An 18315-nucleotide genomic window follows, 5' to 3' on the forward strand; every position below is an offset into this window, starting at 1 on the left:
GATGTTGGATGAGTCACACTGAATTGGATGAACAAATATGACATCCGGTGTGAATAGTCCGTGGTCTTAAAATCGGGTCTTGGTCTTGATGGATGGATAAATCGATCAATTGATAAATAAAAAAAAATATTTCAGTGGTTAAGGCGTTACCATAATAACACTAACGCAAACGGTCCGTGACGAAAACTCTCGCGGCATTTGTTACGCCCACTAAAACTGCCGTGTTAAAACGAGTTTGGACCGAGTTTAATTCTTAACCATCGCTGCAAACTTTATTTTGTTTTTGACCTCCCATTTAAACCTGAGCGTAATTCCGCACGACCGAACACTATCGTAGGCGTTGTGCTGAGTCAGGGAAATCAGATCCAAAGAGCGTGCAACAAGTAGAACAAGTTGTTCTCCAACGGCAGGCATGGAGTTGGTGCAAAACGTCATCAACCAGAGTCAGGGTAGGGATCGTCTTTTCAGGTAGGCTTTTTAAAGATGCATACTTAATATTTCTTATTATTTGATGTTATTACGCAAAAGAAAGTAGCTCACTACCGGCAACAATTGATTCTTGTTGTTTTAGAGCCACCCAATACGCGTGTGGCTTGTGTGCGTACGCTCTTCGAAACGACAACCGGCGAAAGGATCTTGTGAGCAAACTTGAACGTTTGGAGGCAAACATGAGTGCTGGAAGAAAGCGTGAGTTCCATCAATCTTGATTGTTCGAAAGATTTGCTAATCTTATTTGACCTTCCCTCTCAAACTCTGCCTGTAGAATCAATATTTCATTGTTACATACCAGACAAGCTGTTTTTTTTTTCTTAAAGTATTGCAATGAAATTTGTACAAGGGGTGGGCTTGTTTTTCAATGACGTCATTACATTTTACCCACGCATTAAAATCTCCAAACATTCTTATTGTTAATTGAACCCGCGACCCCAACGATGACGAGGGGAAAAAAGCCCCCCCTCCTCCTCCATCCATGACTCACAGTCGTGAACACATTTCTGTATAAATATTAATCAATTGTCATCAAAATATAAAAGCCAGAGAGGATCAGCTTGCAGCTTTTTTTTAGTCAAGCAAAGGCGAGAAAACTTGATGGCAAAACAACCACTGTGTGTCTCTCACCTTTGACACAATAAATGCATTGTGGCAAACGGCGGGAGACTTTGAGGCTTGTCTCTTTGAGATCCATCTGTGTGTGTGTGTGTGGTGACAGACAGCTTTGACTTTCTAGTCGGGCTCACTTTTTGGACTTCAAGGTTCTGATTCAATCTAAAATTCCCAGACGGACTGAATACGAGCTGCTGGCTCTGCTTTACAAAGACATTCTTGTCCCTCCTGTTGCTGTTATGAGGTCAAGGCTCGCTTGGCAGAGCGCTTGATTATTTCTCTGAAGCATCCCAGGTGAGCAGCCTCCAGACCCGAATTGCTTCAAAGGTCAGAGCTGGTACCAGATTTTGGCTCATGGTGGTCACAAAATGTATGAGAAAGTTCATGCTGTTGATGTGGGGCATATTTCAAATAACCATGTGAGAACGTGTACAACAATCCAATCCTACTTAGTCAAAGTCAGCTTTATTGTTAATTTCTCCACAAACCGAAATTTCGTTCCCCGCTTAGACATAAAGGGAACAATAACAAAGTCAGCGGAAAGGCAAAAAATTGCACAATCACCAAAATAATATATCTGTTGACCAGACGTTGACATTTGGACGGGCTAACGATTAGCTTGCTGTATCATGTTGCCCAACTGACCCCCTTTTTTTGTCTGTTCCCTTTCCTCAGTGTTCAGGCTGGGGAACACAATAAACGCCATTGAGTCGGCCAAGCGCAACGCACGCCTCTCGGACCCGGCGCTTTGCCTTTGCCTGGCGGCGGCCGACATGGGCCGAGCTCTCTACTTCATCTGCGATAACACGCTGTGGGCCACCAGCGTGGGCCTCCTGGCCGGTATCGACAAGGAGCGTTGGAGCGCGGCCGCCTCGCGATGCTATCTCCTCTCGCTTGTCATGAGCCTGAGCCGAGACGTTTACGTCATCTCCCGCTTCGTGGCGGAGAAAACCAGGGAGAAGCACTTCAGGCGGAAAATGATTTCACATCTGAAGCAGAATTCTGATGTGGCTGAGGTGACAGTCCCTCAGTTGGACGCTTTGGTCTTCCTGCTGCTGCACTGCTTCAAATCCCAGCCGGCCGTGCTTTTGGACACTGTCAAGAACGTTTGTGATTTGTCTATCCCGCTGGACAAGTTGGGCATTTACCGCTCCAACACGGGCGCCGTCGCCTTTTGCGGCCTGCTGTCGTCGCTCATCGGAATTGTAACCCTCGTGCGGCCCGATTTGAAAATTAAAGCGTGATGTGTTCCTTTCCTGGCTCGGACAAGGACGCTCTTTAGAATTGGAAGCTTTGAAAAGCATAATTTGATAATTGTTCATTGAACTTTAATTCTCAATTAAATGTTTTGAATGGGCAGCACAATAGATTAAATATGATGACTCAGCAAAAAAAATGTGAGGTGATTTTTTTTTTTTTTTCACGTATGAGGTGGATGAACCGACGACGTTGACGATTGCGGCTTGAACTCGATTATTCGCCAATTTTGGTATTAACGGTCGAGATGACATAAATTGGCAGCCGGCGTCAAGTAGTACGGAAAAAAAAAACGTTTTTCAACCCCCAATAAATAGTCTGTAGGCTCGCACTTAAAAACACTTTTTAATTATTTTTTTTTTTTTTTAAACACACGTCTCTAAATGTCATACTGTTCCACTGAAAATAGCTTTATTTTATTTTTTTGTGGGGGTGGGGCTGAGACAAGAATACATTTGTTTTCCTGAAAGCTTTTTCTTCCAAAGCCAGTATTTGCATAACACATCAGAATTGCAAAAAATATATTCCATTTCCCTTGGCCCACACTTGCAGGTTCTATTGTAGAAAAGAAAACAAATAATTTGCAAAGAGGAATAATCCCAACACGGAGAAATAAATAAGACATTTGTTCTCCCTAGCCGATGGCTTGCCTGCCGGGATTTCTTTCATTTCACATTTGGTTGCGGCACGTAGAGAAAAATGAGGGATCGTCGCTCACGTTAGTTGCCGTGTAACATTTTCGATATGTGCCAAAACATGTGCTGGTGTTCTGGAGGTTAATTGTTATCCGGCCCACTGAGACGTTTTTGCCACGAAGGACGAGAAAAATGAACTTGCGACACAAAAGCACTTTTATGGTGCCGAACCTTTTGTTTTTTTATGTCCCTGTGGACATACAAGGCACCTTCAGTATTGTGCTGCTTACAAAAACGCCTACAATCAATCGGGATGATGAGCGAGCGCGTCGTCATCTCGCAATGACACTTGTTGGCTTTTCCTTGACTCAATTTTTTTTCCAGTTTGCTTTAGCAACAAGAAATGCGTTGGCACCCCTCTGTTTGGAATGAAAAGAATATTCTGTGCAATCGTAATAAATATTGTCCTCTGACCTGACTGAGCTCGCACGCTCATCTTTATTGAAGCGCACCAAATTGGGCAACGGCGGCGTGCGGCCATTTTCAAATCACATCTGCGATTATTTCCGTGCTAATAAATATTTATGTGTTTGTGATATACAAAAGAAACAAAAATTGTGGTCAGCTAGCCGGGCGACAGACACGAAGCTCGATAGAAACGCAGAAATTGACATGGCCCAAGTTTCAATGATCAACATTTTTGGGTTCCAGTGCTACATTATTTTTGGTAGGGATGTGTTTTATTTTTTTTGGCACTCAAGTCACCTGATTTTCAGCATCCGCCGATGCCGAGTCCTTACCCGATACTACCTCCGAACATATTTACAAAAAATAGAATTCATTCAAATTGTATGGATGATGTCATCATCCTTATGGTCAGAAAAATACATTTCTTTATTTGCAAATTAAGGCTTCAAGTTGAATCAAGTTTGACTTCTTTGCTGTGCTGGTTTTTGTTTCCCTTGATTAATCACAATCCGGTTTGTTTTAAAAGACGGACGGGAGCCTTCACGTGATCGGGAGGGAGGGACAGCCCTGTTTTTTTTTTTGCTTGAGTCGTTCAAACGAATCAATGTTTTGACGTGAATTAATAAAGTGCGTCAAAGAGCGAGCGAAAGCGTTTCTCCGAGTGACGCGTGTTTGTTCCCCCCCTACGACTGATTGTACCATCCTTGGAATACTTTCTGCGTGGCATGAGAAAGAATCGCATGAATCATTTGGGCACGAACCATCAATTCTAGAATTTGGGGAAAAGGACATAAGCAGGATTTGGCTTTCATTTGCACATCTGCCCAGTTTACAGTAGGAGAATTCATTTGCAGCCTCTTGTGGCTCAAGCGAGTCGCGGAAACATGACGACCTATCAGTCTTTGGCTCAGCTGCAAGTCTTTTGGTCCCTTCATAGGGCACTCACTCATCCTTCCTACGAGAGCTCCTGCGCCCGGTCGTAGTCTGAGATCAGACCTTTGATATGTGACAGTTTCTGGTGGAGGTACTCGCATCGTTTCTTCTCTTCCCTGTAGCCGGGAAACTTCTACAAGACGCAAAAAGAGAGAGGGCTCGAGTGAGTTGGGTTTGCAAATGAAGCAGTCGCATTCAAAGTTGTTTTGAAAGCAACACACAAAACAACAGAGCCACCGTTTTAAGCGCCTCTGATTAACGACTGTTTTAATACAATTGGTTCATTCTCAAGTTACAGCCTCTGCAAACAGCGCTCCCTGGTGGCGCCAAGGCGACACTTTGTTAATCAATAATTGGGATCCCGAAAGAATAACTGCCTGGCTGAAATGCCAGTTGAAAGTTGACTTTTCTTGTCACCTAAGTGCTTCTGTATAATTGAAACGTACCTTTTTATACTTCCGGTACTTTTGTAGTATTTGCTCCTCCATTAGCTGGAAAACATTTAAAAGAGGGGAGAAAAGCAAACAGCTTTGCTTATCAGTTGTGTTTTTACAAGGAGAGGAACCAAATTGACCCTGGCGGGTCCAGGCAGTACCTTGTACTCTTGCGTTCCCGCCGAGAGCGTGTTGATCTTTGAGCCTAACTGAACAAACATCTCGGTGATGGCTCCGATGCGGTCGTGAAGGGCTCTGTATTCGTCGTACTCAGAGCAGAAGTCTTCTTTGTATTGCTCGCGTTGTTCTAGTGATGTAATTGGGCCGTATTTTCTAAAAGGAAAAACAATTTTTTTTTGAAGGGAAGTGTCTTTTTTTAATCTTCCACTAGGTGGCAGTAGAAGGATAGTAGCGTGAGTTGCCATTGCTGCGTAACGAGTTGAACAGATGGAAGCATAAAGTAATTTGTTTTTAAAGCCAGTTTCGGGGAAGAACGCAGACATTTTGGCTTTCCTTTGATTTCATGTAAATGTTTTGAAAGCTTTGGGCTGATTCTTTGGTATTGACTCACAAGAAAAAGTCCGGCAGGTCCTTTTTTGTGGTTTGTCTGACGGGGGTTTTCTCTCCTAAGAAAAAAGCACGCAAATGAGCCAACGCAAATTCTATAAGGCTAGCCAGCGTCACATAAAAGTCGTATCGAAGCGCGGAGGTCAGCCGGCTGTCAGTCATCAACTTGTGACGCGTTAAGATGAGTGGCCTTGACTGAACGACTTTACCTTTGAGATTTTCTTGGCTCTTCTTCAGGTCCGGGCTGTTTTCCACCATCCACTCCGCTTTTAAGCGCTCGCGTTCTTTCTCTTTGTGCTTTTTCGACTTCTTCTTTTTATGTAGAGCGTTGGACAGTTGTTGGTCAGTGCAAAGGGAAGCGTCTGCGTTGGGGGACTTTAGCGACTTGGAAGCCGTTTTGGGAACGGCGGACAAGGAGTCGCTCAGTTTATGGGGCGAGTGCAGGCCATTGGGACAGGCCCGGAGATGATTGTCACCTTTGTGGTCCGAGGAACTTTGGGCCCGGTCGGTGCTGTCGTCCACGTGGGACGGAGACTGGCGTTGCAAGCAGTGCTCTAGGAGTCTTTGTTTTTTGGGGCTTTGAAAGTTGGATGGATCCAAAGGGCGTTTCTACAGGGGGGGGAGAAAGTTTGGATATTAGCGGCAAAACACACACACGGGTCAAGTGCCTTTGCTCTCCTGATCGCAATCACTCAGGAAATTCCCTTCCACTTCCCTTACGAGCCGGGGAAAGTCCAAAGCATTCAAGGTGAACAATTACCACCGAGAGCGTCTTTGCAGGGCTGAAGCGAGAAGGGGAGTCCCCGGGCGCTTTGTGGGATGACTGGCTGCCTTGGGGACTTCTCAACTGGCCGCCGCTGCTGTGGAGTGGCTGAAGCTTCCTGAAGACGACATGAAGAACAGCGCTGTCAGCCCATCCACGAGACGAGTGAACATGTTTCCACAATAGCAGCAGATGCGGGAGCAAATCCTCGGCTCCTTTCATCTGCTTGCTGTGTTTTTTCTGCATTAAAAAGTGCCATAAGTAACTCCTCTACGTTTTCATCACCTTGTTCTGAGAAATGATCAGCGAGTCTGATTTGGAACCTGCCGCGCCACAAACACAAAGAGCCCCGCTGCCTGTATTTGCATCTTCACGCTTGGAGTACAATTTAATTACCTCAACCAAAGTGTTTTGCTCTTAGCAGGGGTTGTTAACAAGGCAGGGAGGGGAAGGGGGGGCACAATTAGCCAAATACACTTGAGAAGCACACGGCCTGCGTGATTACTGGCAGGCACATGAAGGAGGGAAGAAATAAAGAAAGCCCTGTGAAGCTCAGCCTCGCTAGCCTTAGCTCTTCAGTGCTACGCTACCTATGCTAATGCCACTTGGCAAGTAAGTACAAGGCAAATCTATTTCCCTCCACTTTGATGTGTCCTTTAAGAGATTCATCAGTGCAGAGAATGCTTTCCCTTTCGGCGTGACCGCAGCGCCCTTTTGTGGACGCTAGCGGACATTCGCTAGCATTGCTATTGCTGCCACATCGAGCCTTTTTTTTCTTCAAATGCAATAACATCTGTAAAAGTAAAAAAAAAAAAAAAAAAATAGTGGCAAGAGTTTTTTTTGTATCGGGAGCCTCACAAACTTGATCTGGTTTGTTTTTTGAAGCACAGAATTGGCAATCGTGCTATCGTGTTTGAAACGGTTATCGAAAAAACGTACCAAAACATTTTCAGTTCAATATGCTTCCTGAGACTCAAACAAACTCAACTACAAAACGTGCTAAATGTCAGATCATAATGATGTCATTAAGCCTGTCAAATTTGATCAATGCAGAATGCACTACTGCGTTGCCGCCAGCAGGGGCGCTGCTGATTCAGTCAACAAGTAATTATTATTTTTTTTAAATATGAGGGAAGAAATGCTCGCACATTGACAGTCAGACATGTTTGGACATCAAACCAGAGCAGCGAAAGTGGCAATGGTGAAGTGAACCTGATGAGAAGCCTGTGGATGAGTTGCTTCTCCTCGTCCAGGTAGCCGGGCCAGTCTCTTTGGACGTGTCTGTAGAGCTCGTCCTTCAGAGAATAGCTGTTGTCTTTAAGGTTCAGCTTGCCAACCTGAACAAAAAAACAACAATCAGTTGTCGGGACTTCTCGAGAACAACAGAACCGACTGCACTATGGTGCCCTCTTTTTCTGGACCATCCATCCATCCCTTTGTGGTTTCATTTCTTTCAGTGATCTTATCTCTACGGTTGGATTATCTTCTACGTCTCACCTCATCCAGCACCGAGGTCAGGTCAGCCTTGTCCTTCGGAGCGGCCCGTTCTCTTTCCAGCCACAGCAACAGCTCGGGTTTCTTATACGGTTTCAAGGCCAGGAGATGGACCACGCGCTCTCGCAAGGGCCGGTGTGCCGCAGGACTGGGAACAAGGCTCCTCTTGTTGCCGGGCGAGTGCTTGTTGCTGCCGTCTGAGCCCGCAACCGGACCCTGCTTCCTGTGGACCTTCACGCACTTACCTGAGATCAGAAACAAAGACACGTGTAGTCAGATCTCAGTCGAGCATTTGTCAAAGGGAAACAAAACAGATGGCAGAACCGGGACCCAAATGGAGTCAGCTGTTGGCTTTTCCAAATGCCTTCAGCACAGTTACTCTGCGGCGTTACGCAACCGGGACCTGGGTCATTATACCGAGCATGTTTTCTCCTGTGAAATCCAGCAAAGTGGCCAAACAAGTCTTGCTGCAAGAGTAGCAGGAAAGTTGAAGCAACAAGCAAACAGAGGCCCTTTCTTGCAAACATGCCTCCACTAATTGGGCCGGCCAGCCGGGCCTGGGCAGGCGCCGCTTATAGCTATCTACGCTCCATAATCTTATTACAACTTTAAGCCATGCTTTGGAGGTCGCCATAGGTCCAAGACACAACGGTACATTCTGAAGAAGCACGTGGCTGAGGCAGACGTAACTCACCTTGCTCAAAGAGTTAGATGTGAAAACTAGCAAGCCAACTTCTGCGGCTATTTGCAGACCGAAGGCAAAGAAAAAAGAAAAAACTCATCTGTGCTCTTTTCTAACTTGAGCCTTTCTATGTCAACTTTGCACAGATGTATAAATAGCTCAACGCTCAGATTTAATTAAAGTAGTGCATTTACAAGCAACAAACAAATTTTATGCTACGTTGCTTCTAAATGCATGTTTAGCGAACATTGCGCTTTCCCTGTGACTTACTTTTTGCAGAAGTGGGCCAATCTCAGACAGCCAAATGACCTTTTTAGGCCAATCCAGATCAGCGTGACAGCAGTTAAACGAAAGCCCGTTATCGTGTCGGCGATCTGCTCGATTCCACGCATAATCGCAACGGTGCACTTGGATCAAATAACAGTTTTGCGCATCACGTGACCTACTTGGCCCCGGTTTGATCTCAATGGCCGAACGGCTCCAGATGTCCTTCTCCACCTGGGACATGCGCTCCCGTGTGGCCTGGTATGAGTCGTCGGTGGCGCAAACAGTGATCTTGTCCTGGATGCTGCCCTGGCTCTCCAGCTGATCCTTGCCCTCCCTTTTCATGGAAACGCCAAAAATGTGTGTTAGCGTGGCAAGCTAAGCGCTAGCCATCCGTCACAATAATAATAATAATAGCACACATACGTCAGTTGAGCGCATTTACGAGGTCACGACAGTCTCTTGGACTTATTTCACGGAAAGCACGGGTTACGTCAATTCTATTCATTTGTCGATAAGTGGCGACAACCGTAAACAGTTGGCGTCTTTGAGATGGAGACGACACAGAAACATTCAGAACACGCCGTGCTAAACTCGTTCTTATGATGAATTTCGTGGAAAGCATCAGTCGAACACATTTTAATCCCAGTCAGCGGAGTTGGCGGCTAACGTTGGTCACTAGCAAGCTAGCTAACTTCTTGTGTGGCTTAACAAAGCTTGAGTACAGATTTCAAGGAGGAAGACATTGTAAATTTCAGTCAGCAGAGTTGGCGGCAAACGTCGGTCATTAGCAAGCTAGCTAACTTCTTGTATGGCTTAACAAAGCTTGAGTACAGATTTCAAGGAGGAAGACATTGTAAATTTCAGTCAGCAGAGTTGGCGGCTAACGTTGGTCACTAGCAAGCTAGCTAAATTCTTGTGTAGCTTAACACAGCTTGAGTGTCTTGTATGAAAGTGTGAATGACGCAAGGCGCATCGCACATGCAATTGTTAGTGACGTTCAACCTTATTTGTCCCACTTTACGAATTTTCTTGAAGCCTTTCACCGCAATTAGCCTCGTGTGTCCTGTCCGCTAATGCACGTCGTTGCTTACCCGGAAACAAACTGATGAATGCAGTCGAAGCTGGACTGGGGTTTGTCTTTGCTGTCGCTGGACAGGTAGAACGAGAAGACTCTAAATCCATCGGGGGATTCCGAAGTCGGGATCTTGATGTACTAGAAAGGGTCAAATAGAGTAAAAAATATATTTTGCGGAGGTGTAAATAAAGTTTGACGGCGTCGCCTCGAGTGTGTAGCTGGCATTGCCAGTTGGTTCCGTAAAACACGGGCCTGATCAATCCCAGATGTCGCCTGAGTTTTGAAAAATACTCAATGAACCCCTTTTGACTTTCACTTCGTTTTTTTTTTTTTCTCATACGGGCTGACTCGACTCGTCGTCCCAGGTCAAGGATGGTGACCTGTTGCCGTTTGTGGGAGGAGTCTGTCTAAAAGGCTGAACAGAACAATGGCAGAGCGTTTTTTTTTTCCCCTTTTCATTGCGGGCTATCCATGTAGCCATGGCAACACAGCATGGCAAGTGAGGCTGTCTCTGTCAGGGACACGTTACATCAAACGACCCCAAAACCTACTTCCACTAAAAGCAAAGTTCAACTGGCAAAGTCATGAGCAAGCAGGTAATGCGTCCTTTACAATGCACCGGCTCTCAGCAAAAGCGCTCACGGCTCTCTTTTGCCCTCCACATTTTTGTCCTAGATTCTGAAGACACACGATAATAATTTCCATCTTTTATATGCGAGTGTGAATTTGCGCTAACTGTTGACCGAGCGGCCACCGCGTGCTGTTGTCTTTGTATGTCGGATGTCGTGGCCAAAAGCGCCCGAGGGGAAAGCGGCACAGTTTTGGTTTTTTTGAGACTCAAGGAAAACAAATGTCAGGCTGCCTGCGTCGCCATCGGTTATAAGTAACTCATTATAAGCTGAATCGCTCAGGGCTCGTTGCCCCTGGCAGATGTGGTGGGCAGGATTGTCACAAATGCCCAGTCATGCAGCAAAGCCATAAGCATTATTTTTTTGGGGTGGGTAGCCAATGAGCAGCAGCTCTTCCCTCTCCCCTTGTGAAAGGCAATGCATGCCATTCACCCTGCCCCCATCAACAGCACGGCCCACCCATGTCCAGCACAAAATGAAAAAGCAAGGAAACAAGGCAGCAAGGAAGCAAGGAAACAAGGAAGGCAGTAAGGGGTCAAGGAAGCAAGGACACAAGGAAGAAAGAAAGCAAGGAAGCAATGCAGCATGGAAGCAAGGCAGCAAGGCTATGGACACTTGAGACACGCAGCTGATCATTAAGTCTGACCTATTTCTGCCTGGACGCTTGCAAAGTGTATTGGGGGGGGCTGCGTATGTCTGCTTTGGGATTGGGGTAAATCAAGAGACATTAAAGCATCAAAGTGCACAGGAGCAGGCAACAGACGGGCCTCGCTCGACCTCGGGGGGGAGGACAAAAGTTTGCTGTGAGGGACATCCAGCAGCCACCACAATTAGAAGCAACAAGTCCAAGCGACGCTCAGCCAAACGGTGCCAGCACGTCCGTCCTGGCTTTGGGGCTGGAGGCAGCAGCACACGAGCCTCCCCCACCCTCAACCGTGGCCCCCCCCCCCGTCCCCGTCCTTCTATACGCCACCGTGCACACTTTGCATTCTAATTCTAATCAATGTCACTCAGGTCAGACCGTTTGGAGGAGAGCAACTGAAGCATTTTCCTGCTCCTCTTTGCTCTCCAAGTACACACGCTCCTCTTTGCTCTGCCTCTATATGTTCTGTTGACTGTTCCAGCGGGTGACATTTTTATCACCGTGGGCTGGCCGTAGCCTACTTAGACGCTCAAATTACGTCATCAAGTTACGTAATGACTTGAATGGACTCGGAACAATTAAAAGGTCGAACACGGCACCTTTGAATGATCATCGTATGTGTCTTCGGCGCTTTGACGCTGTCGCTCATCCCGTTGTTCTGGGAAATATGCAAAGAGGACATCTTTGTCCGTCTGGCTATGAAGGCAAGAATTCATTAAACGGTTTATTCTCTGTTGTGCGCTAATTACAAGTGTGCAAATTTAATCTGATGATGAATTGCTTCATGGGGAAGATGTGATTAGCGGCGTGCGTGTGTCGCAATGCCACCCACCGTTTAGACCAGGGGTGGGCAAACTTTTTGACTTGCGGGCCGAATTGGGTTCTAAATTTTGACCGGGGGGCCGAACCAGGAGCAGATGGATGTAGTGTTTGTGTGAAGTAATATAAATGACCTGTAAAGGTCATTGCATAAAAGTTTTTGGCCTTTAGTAGGTAGTAAAGCATGGATATTCAAAAAAGGTTTTCTGAAAACAAATGCATTTATTAACAGCATTAAAAAAAAAAATCCCTAAAAAACTGCTATCAGTGATTCTCATAAAATACGACACTGTTATTATGAATAACAGTCTCCATCACTTCAGTGCCTGTAGGTCAGATTAATGAAAGATGTTTATCTTATGAGGTCACATCAAACGGCAAACATTCTGACCAAATATATCATCTTGAAGAATCGGTGAAAGCATACATCCAAATAAAGTAATCAAAACGGCAACACGGTGAGGGGTATCTGAAAATCAGAGCAGAGTTTTAACTCACAAACACCTGATAACAGAGGTGAGGAAACAGAAAACACTTCCTTAAAGTAAGCCTTAAGAACTTTAAAGGTTAAGATTAGTCACAAACAGGTGGTGCATCAATGTCCTTGAGCATCCTGCATTGTTTGAAAATGAGAATGGTCGCTAGTTTCAATCCCTGCTATTTGTACAGATCATATTCAAAATGCATTGTTTTACAACAAACTTGAAAGCCTCCCCTTCATTTTCAGTGTTCATTTGATGTTGATGTTCATGTGGCTGAATGTCACGTCGCGTACGTCGAGCCAAATTGGCCACTCTTTTTAAACACTCGGCACTCAGTGTCCACCTTGCTTTTCCTTGGGCGACTCATTTTAATGGAAGGATTCCAAGGGAAGGTTTGTGGGTGGCTTTAGCGTAAAACTGTATCCGAAAACTCGGCGCGCAAATTACAAGAATGCTGTCGTCACAGCCCATGCTCTAAATTCGGCACTGCTACAAATAGAGCGCGAGTGCGCCATTTCCGTACTACTGAGTACGTACACGCACTTGTGAGTGTGCACCGAGCTTTCTGACTGTAGTAAATGCGCAGGCGAGTGGTTCCCCATCTACTGGGGAAACGCAGTCATTGCAGGCAAAATGACCGAGAGAAAAAAAAAGTTTAATAATACAATTTATTTAGGGTTGGCGGGCCGGATTAAATGGTCCCGTGGGCCGGATGTGGCCCGCGGGCCGTAGTTTGCCCATAGCTGGTTTAGACGCTTCCAGAAGGAGGCGAGCATCAGGACGGGCACGTTTGCTGGCATCGTGTAACTGTGCCCCCAGATACAATAACTGCCTCTGTGGCTCGGCCTGGCCCGACCCGGCCACATCTGCTCCTCCGGGCACGCTCTGTGTTTGGAGATGTCAAATACTTTCAAGCCATCATAAGGTGTGAACTTAACTGGAACAGAAAATCTCTGAGGGGAGGGGGGGAGGTTGACACAAGACGCCATCGCTGATGTCCTTGTTTTAAAAAAAAAAAAAAAAAAAAAAAAAAAAAAAAGTCCATCTTTAAGTTCTGGAGCATATTTCAAGCGGCTCATCTTTTAAGATGCACCAAAGGGATCCATCTATTTTTTTATTTCAAAGTCTTGTGCCTCTTGCCCCCTCTTGTCTGTCCTCACACTAGTCCCCATTGTCTTCTCATCGGAGCCTGCTCAGCCGTAGCTGCCGTCTTTTGTTCTTGCCGCTTCCCCCTGCCGCTCGCCTGGATTATTCATGAACAGCGGGGACGTGTGGCCGGCTGGGAGGGAGGGGGCCTGGCTTTCCAGGAAAGCCGGTGCATGAGGGACGGTCCCCCTTTCGGAATGTTCCACGCCGGGGGAGGGGAGGGGGGCATTGTGGTCAAGTGAGAGAATTTCCACCTGACTGCTTCCCTCTTTGGACTGACCGATTTGTTGACATCATCAGTCATTGATCGATTGTTTTTTAGGGGCAGTTGACACAAAACATTTTGAAGAGTAGGAAAAAGTGAACTTTGAAAATAACATTTATTGACAGAAAATGAGTCCAATCCTCAACAGGAAAGTATCCTGTTAAAAAGCCACTTTGGGACCCAACTAGATCTCAAAACCTTCAAGCTCTCAGACCTCCAGCTTGAAGGAGATCAAGCCCAGGTGGGCGAGAAAACAATTTTTTTAAGAAGCTCTTTGTGAGCCCAGCTGGGATGTGTTTGAAAAACTCTTGACGACAGGGGGGGGGGGGGGGGGGGGGGGGTCGAGACAGGAAAGCAAAAAGGCGGAAAAAAGGGCGAGAGGGGGGCGCTGTCTGCAGTCGCGTGAGGAGATGGGGATGGGCAACTGTCGAACATCCCCCAAGGTGCTGCCGCCTTGTTATGCCAAGCAGAATCAGTCTTTCAACCACCGAGCCAGGGCTAATCTGTCAGCCTCATTGCGTCCCCCCCCCAAGCCTTTAGGATGGAGACAACAACTGCCTGACTTTTTTTTTTTCTACCTCAGATCCAAAGACAATAACGGCGCTTCCCTGGAGGATGCTTGGTTATTTCCTACAATACCACAAAATCTAATGGCTGTAAATATAGTCAATATTTACAGGGATGGACATTTCATTAGGTACACCTGCACAAAGACACAAGCTGGCGTTTCGTGGTTGTCTAACTGCGCTGCAGAGCGTTCCTGGCCTCTCCCGAGCCGGTCCTCGTACCACACTGGATCACAATCAAATACCGGCCGGGTCACTCAAAAGGCCCTAATTGACACTCCAGACCGCAATCAGGACAGACGGGCGGGCCTCAATAAATAAAATAAAATAAAATAAAATAAAATAATGTGTGATTCATGGGCGGAAACAAAGACAGCTGGGACTTGAGCAACCTGGAAGAAGCGATGGGCAACACGTGCTGCGACTCTCCCTCATGCTGAGATTGTGCTGCATTCCTACAATTGTTATTCCAATTAGCTTCAAGCCCCAAAAAAAAGAAGGGGGAGGCGGCGATCAAAAAAATGACAAGTGCAAAAGACTCATTTGTGGTGCTTCAGTCACTCTAAACATGGTGAAACGACCCAATAATGGAGAGGGCAGATGGGGGTGGGGTCATTAAGCGCCAGAACGTACAAACGCGCAAGTCGGCAACACCTGAGCAACAACGCACAGAGGCCGTCTCAGTCCCGCAGAGAAAAGCTGGCAAGCACAATCGCCAGTTGCCCGGCACAGGGATGTGAAATTCCTTGCACTAGGAACGCAGAGCCGCCCGAGAAAAATTCCTTGAAAAAGCGTGGAGCTCTCGCACCGCTTGGACTCGTCTTTCTTTGAAATTGCATCACCTTCATTTGTATGCCTGTTATTGATCGCTTCAATGATTCCAACTTGCTCGTTTAACGCTTGCAAGGCCGCCGCCATTTAATTGCCAACAATCAGCCCAAAATGCAACACGGCCGGGGGGGAAGTCTTTGAGCTTCCGGGACCTTGTGGCCGTCGATCGGGCCTACATTTGTGCACGCGGCAAAGTCACTTTAGCAATCGACTCTGGCGGGGATTAGACAGACTTTCTTTTGGACAAGGGACGGTGAACGGCGAGGTAAACCCGCGGCGGACGCGACGCAGGTCTTCTCTTTCAAAATATTTGTACCAGAAGCTGAGCTCAGCAAGAGCCTCTCCTTCACACTTGTCATGTTTGTGGCTAAAACCTGGGCGCCATCTGATGAGTCACAAAGTCGACGACCTGTTCCGCTTGCGCAATTAAGGCTGCTTCTTAAGAAGTGAGCCAGAAGTCGGGTCATATTTTTACAATGTGGTTTCTGATGCACGGGGGGAAAAAAACTTACCCCCTGACTTCCTTTGAAGCAAATTGACGTCTGATTGGGCAGTGATGCCTGCGAGACAAAAGAAGCAAAATCATCATTTTGGAATCGTGCCCAAAATGTTTATAGCCTCAAAATATGATAGCAATGCGCCAAACAAGTTTTTGTCGCCCACACATACATGAAAAGATGAAGCACCCTGTCACACTTTTTTGCCCTGCCCCTCCTCCTAACTCTGCCACAATTCGTGACGAGTGATGAGTAAAAGCTTCCTCGGGAGTCACCAGCAGAAAATGCCACAGAGGCCTCCCGACGTGCATTGGTCGTCTGGGCTTTCTTTCTTGCCAGAAATGCACGTGGTGAAAACAAAACTATCTTCGTGTCACTGGAGCGTGTTTGCAGGGTGGGGGGCGGGGCCATTGCAGCCGATTTCTTCACGAAATGCGAATCAGGAGCGTGGCGCATCCCCGAGGACGCAGCAACCTCCTTCTGAAAGCAATTAGTTTTCATTAAAAGGCCTTTTTTTCCCTCTCGTACAAGTGGGGCTGGCATAAGACCACTTCTATTTTCCCCTTTGCCCCCCTGCGGATTAAGAAGAAATATAAAACAATGCGGTGCCTTTAAGGCAAGATGATACATGGTTAATAGGATGAGACTATTATCTGTGAACTACAGCTGCGCCAGTGATTGACAGGGCTTTTAATTTACTATTAATGCTTTGGGGAAATATCCTCCCTGTTGCGGAGCATTGTTCCCATTTTCTTGGCTGCCATTCAACTCCATATTGCGAGCAATAAGAAGAAGAAACGTGCTCGTTGTCAAAAATTGCCTCCACGCTGACAAATTTCAATGCGAGCTGTTAGTTTGCGAGCTAACAACCATGTGTACATTGTGGCATGCAGGAAAGATGAATTTTCTCAAGTATATTTTATTTAATGTTTATTTAATGCAAATGTTGAAAAAAAAATTGCTGCGGTTTAGGACATAAAATTATTTTTTTGGTGCCAAAATTCAGGTCAGTACATTTGCTTTGACAGTGACACAACTTCACTCAACTCAGTGGTTGTCAGAATCCCCCTAGTGGTAGGCTGAAGAATCACAGCCAGAGTACCATTTGGTTGTATTTAACCTTTTTTGCGTATGACATTTGAATGGAAACATTACGCAAGTAATTGAGTACAGTTATTGAGTTATTGATTTATTTTCTAAGCAGGGATGATAATCGGTGACCTCATTGATTTGCAAAGTGAAACTATCGAGGCAAGCCAAAGATTGTCCCACACTGCAGTTTAGTTGTATTTCGCTTTTTAGCACAATACATTTGCATCAAGGCCTTTGGAGTTGTTTGTTTCTAAACTTTCATTAAGATCAATTTTAAGATACAAGTTAAACTTCAAGAACAGTTTGTGTTCAGCTTTTTTTCCCTCAGTACATGTTTTACCTTTATCATAGCTTTCTGGAATATAATTCTTATTTTTATTAGCTGATACTGTATTTTATTGCCGATGGAAGTACTTTGAGGGTGACATATTATACTTGCTGGTACTTTGTGAACTACTGATTAAACTGCTGCGTTTTTTAACGCAATACGAAAACAGCAGGACATTCTTATCATATGGCAAATTATTTCTGGGGCGGAAGGGATTATTCTTTGATAAACAAGCACCATTCGAAATTAGATCGAGTTTTCTTATTGCGCTAAAATCAAATTGTTCTGGAGGCTTACGATGAGAATCTGATCAAATCCCTTCATTGGTTAAAAGTCTATTTGGAGCGCAGCGCTCTGTGTTATGATCCGAAGAAGCCAAGCTCGTGTTTATTAAGCAGGAAAATCAACAACACGTTTTCTCAGAACTGCTTTCTCATTTGAAAACGGTTCAATTTATAACTTTAACCACCAGCATTGGAGGACGAAAACTAGTTCCCAGCAGGAATTTTCCAGCTTCTGGACTTTCGATTTTCAAAAAAAATATAAAAAAATAAAAAGAAAAGAAAGCGTGTGCGGAGAAAAAAAAAAAAGGCAGTTCAAGATGATAATTTGTCCTACCTTCAAGTTCTGGTAGGTTTCGAGGGTCCGGATGGCGGTGTCAGTGAGTTTGACGTGATATAGTGTTCGATTGGGGCTGTTTTTGTGGATTTTGCCGCAGGAGAGCCCGTAGCGACGCTCCTGCCTCAGCGCTGCCATTTCTTCAACTGAACGCAACCAGTGACTTCCTGCCCTGTGACGTCATGGCGAGGGGTGGGGCCAGGCTTGCTCTTGGGCAAACGTGCACACGCAAAGCCGCACGTACAAGCACAACCTTTAAGTACGGACAGGTTTTTTGTTTTTTCCCCCCTTTCGGTTTCCAGGTCGCACTTTTCCACAGTGGGAGGGGTTTTTGGTCTTTAACATCTATTTTGGTCTCCCGGGCGGCAAAACTGGATCGTGCTTTTTATGTCCGCGCGTGTCCGTGTGTTTGTAAACACAAGCATTGGTATGCAAAGTCACACGCGGACACGCGGAGACGGGGTAAAGTTTTTAGAATGACCCTGGAATGCATTGCGGATTCAGTGGTTCTCAAACTTTACCACTTTAGTACCACTTTAGGGGAAAAAAATTACAGTAAACAGCCTTGTTAGTAAAAACTAGAAAGGGGGTTTATTTCTAAAAATATATTCATAAAATCTCGTAAAAAAAATCTCTTAACCTGAGAAAGGTAGACTCAACTTGCCAAATTATTGTTTTGATTTACCGTGCCAAGCGGTCCTCTGAGGATGCCATCTGCTC

General features: G+C 45.7%; 2 protein-coding genes across 3 annotated transcripts; one reads left to right on the forward strand and one right to left on the reverse strand.

Moving 5' to 3' along the window:
• The first annotated feature begins 170 nt into the window (after positions 1-170).
• Positions 171-2907, forward strand: pex11a (peroxisomal biogenesis factor 11 alpha). The gene is made up of 3 exons (XM_049723265.2): positions 171-468; positions 572-687; positions 1780-2907. Exons 1-3 carry the CDS (start codon positions 413-415, stop codon positions 2346-2348), a joined length of 741 nt encoding a protein of 246 aa, XP_049579222.1. The 5' UTR covers positions 171-412; the 3' UTR covers positions 2349-2907.
• Positions 2688-17761, reverse strand: LOC125970676 (novel protein similar to elongation factor RNA polymerase II (ell)). Of its 2 annotated transcripts, XM_049723235.1 has the most exons (12): positions 17596-17761; positions 15573-15620; positions 9696-9817; positions 8784-8938; positions 7659-7900; positions 7374-7498; positions 6159-6279; positions 5608-6007; positions 5403-5457; positions 4993-5164; positions 4844-4888; positions 2688-4530 (listed from the first exon to the last, which is right to left on the reverse strand). In XM_049723235.1, exons 1-12 carry the CDS (start codon positions 17731-17733, stop codon positions 4420-4422), a joined length of 1734 nt encoding a protein of 577 aa, XP_049579192.1. In that variant the 5' UTR covers positions 17734-17761; the 3' UTR covers positions 2688-4419. The 2 variants fall into 2 exon arrangements, with proteins under 2 accessions (XP_049579192.1, XP_049579193.1); XM_049723236.2 differs by lacking the exon at positions 15573-15620 and having other exon boundaries at positions 17596-17759.
• Between the last annotated feature and the right edge of the window lie 554 nt (positions 17762-18315).

The sequence above is a fragment of the Syngnathus scovelli genome, chromosome 6, assembly GCF_024217435.2.
Source record: "Syngnathus scovelli strain Florida chromosome 6, RoL_Ssco_1.2, whole genome shotgun sequence".
NCBI classification, from domain to species: domain Eukaryota; kingdom Metazoa; phylum Chordata; class Actinopteri; order Syngnathiformes; family Syngnathidae; genus Syngnathus; species Syngnathus scovelli.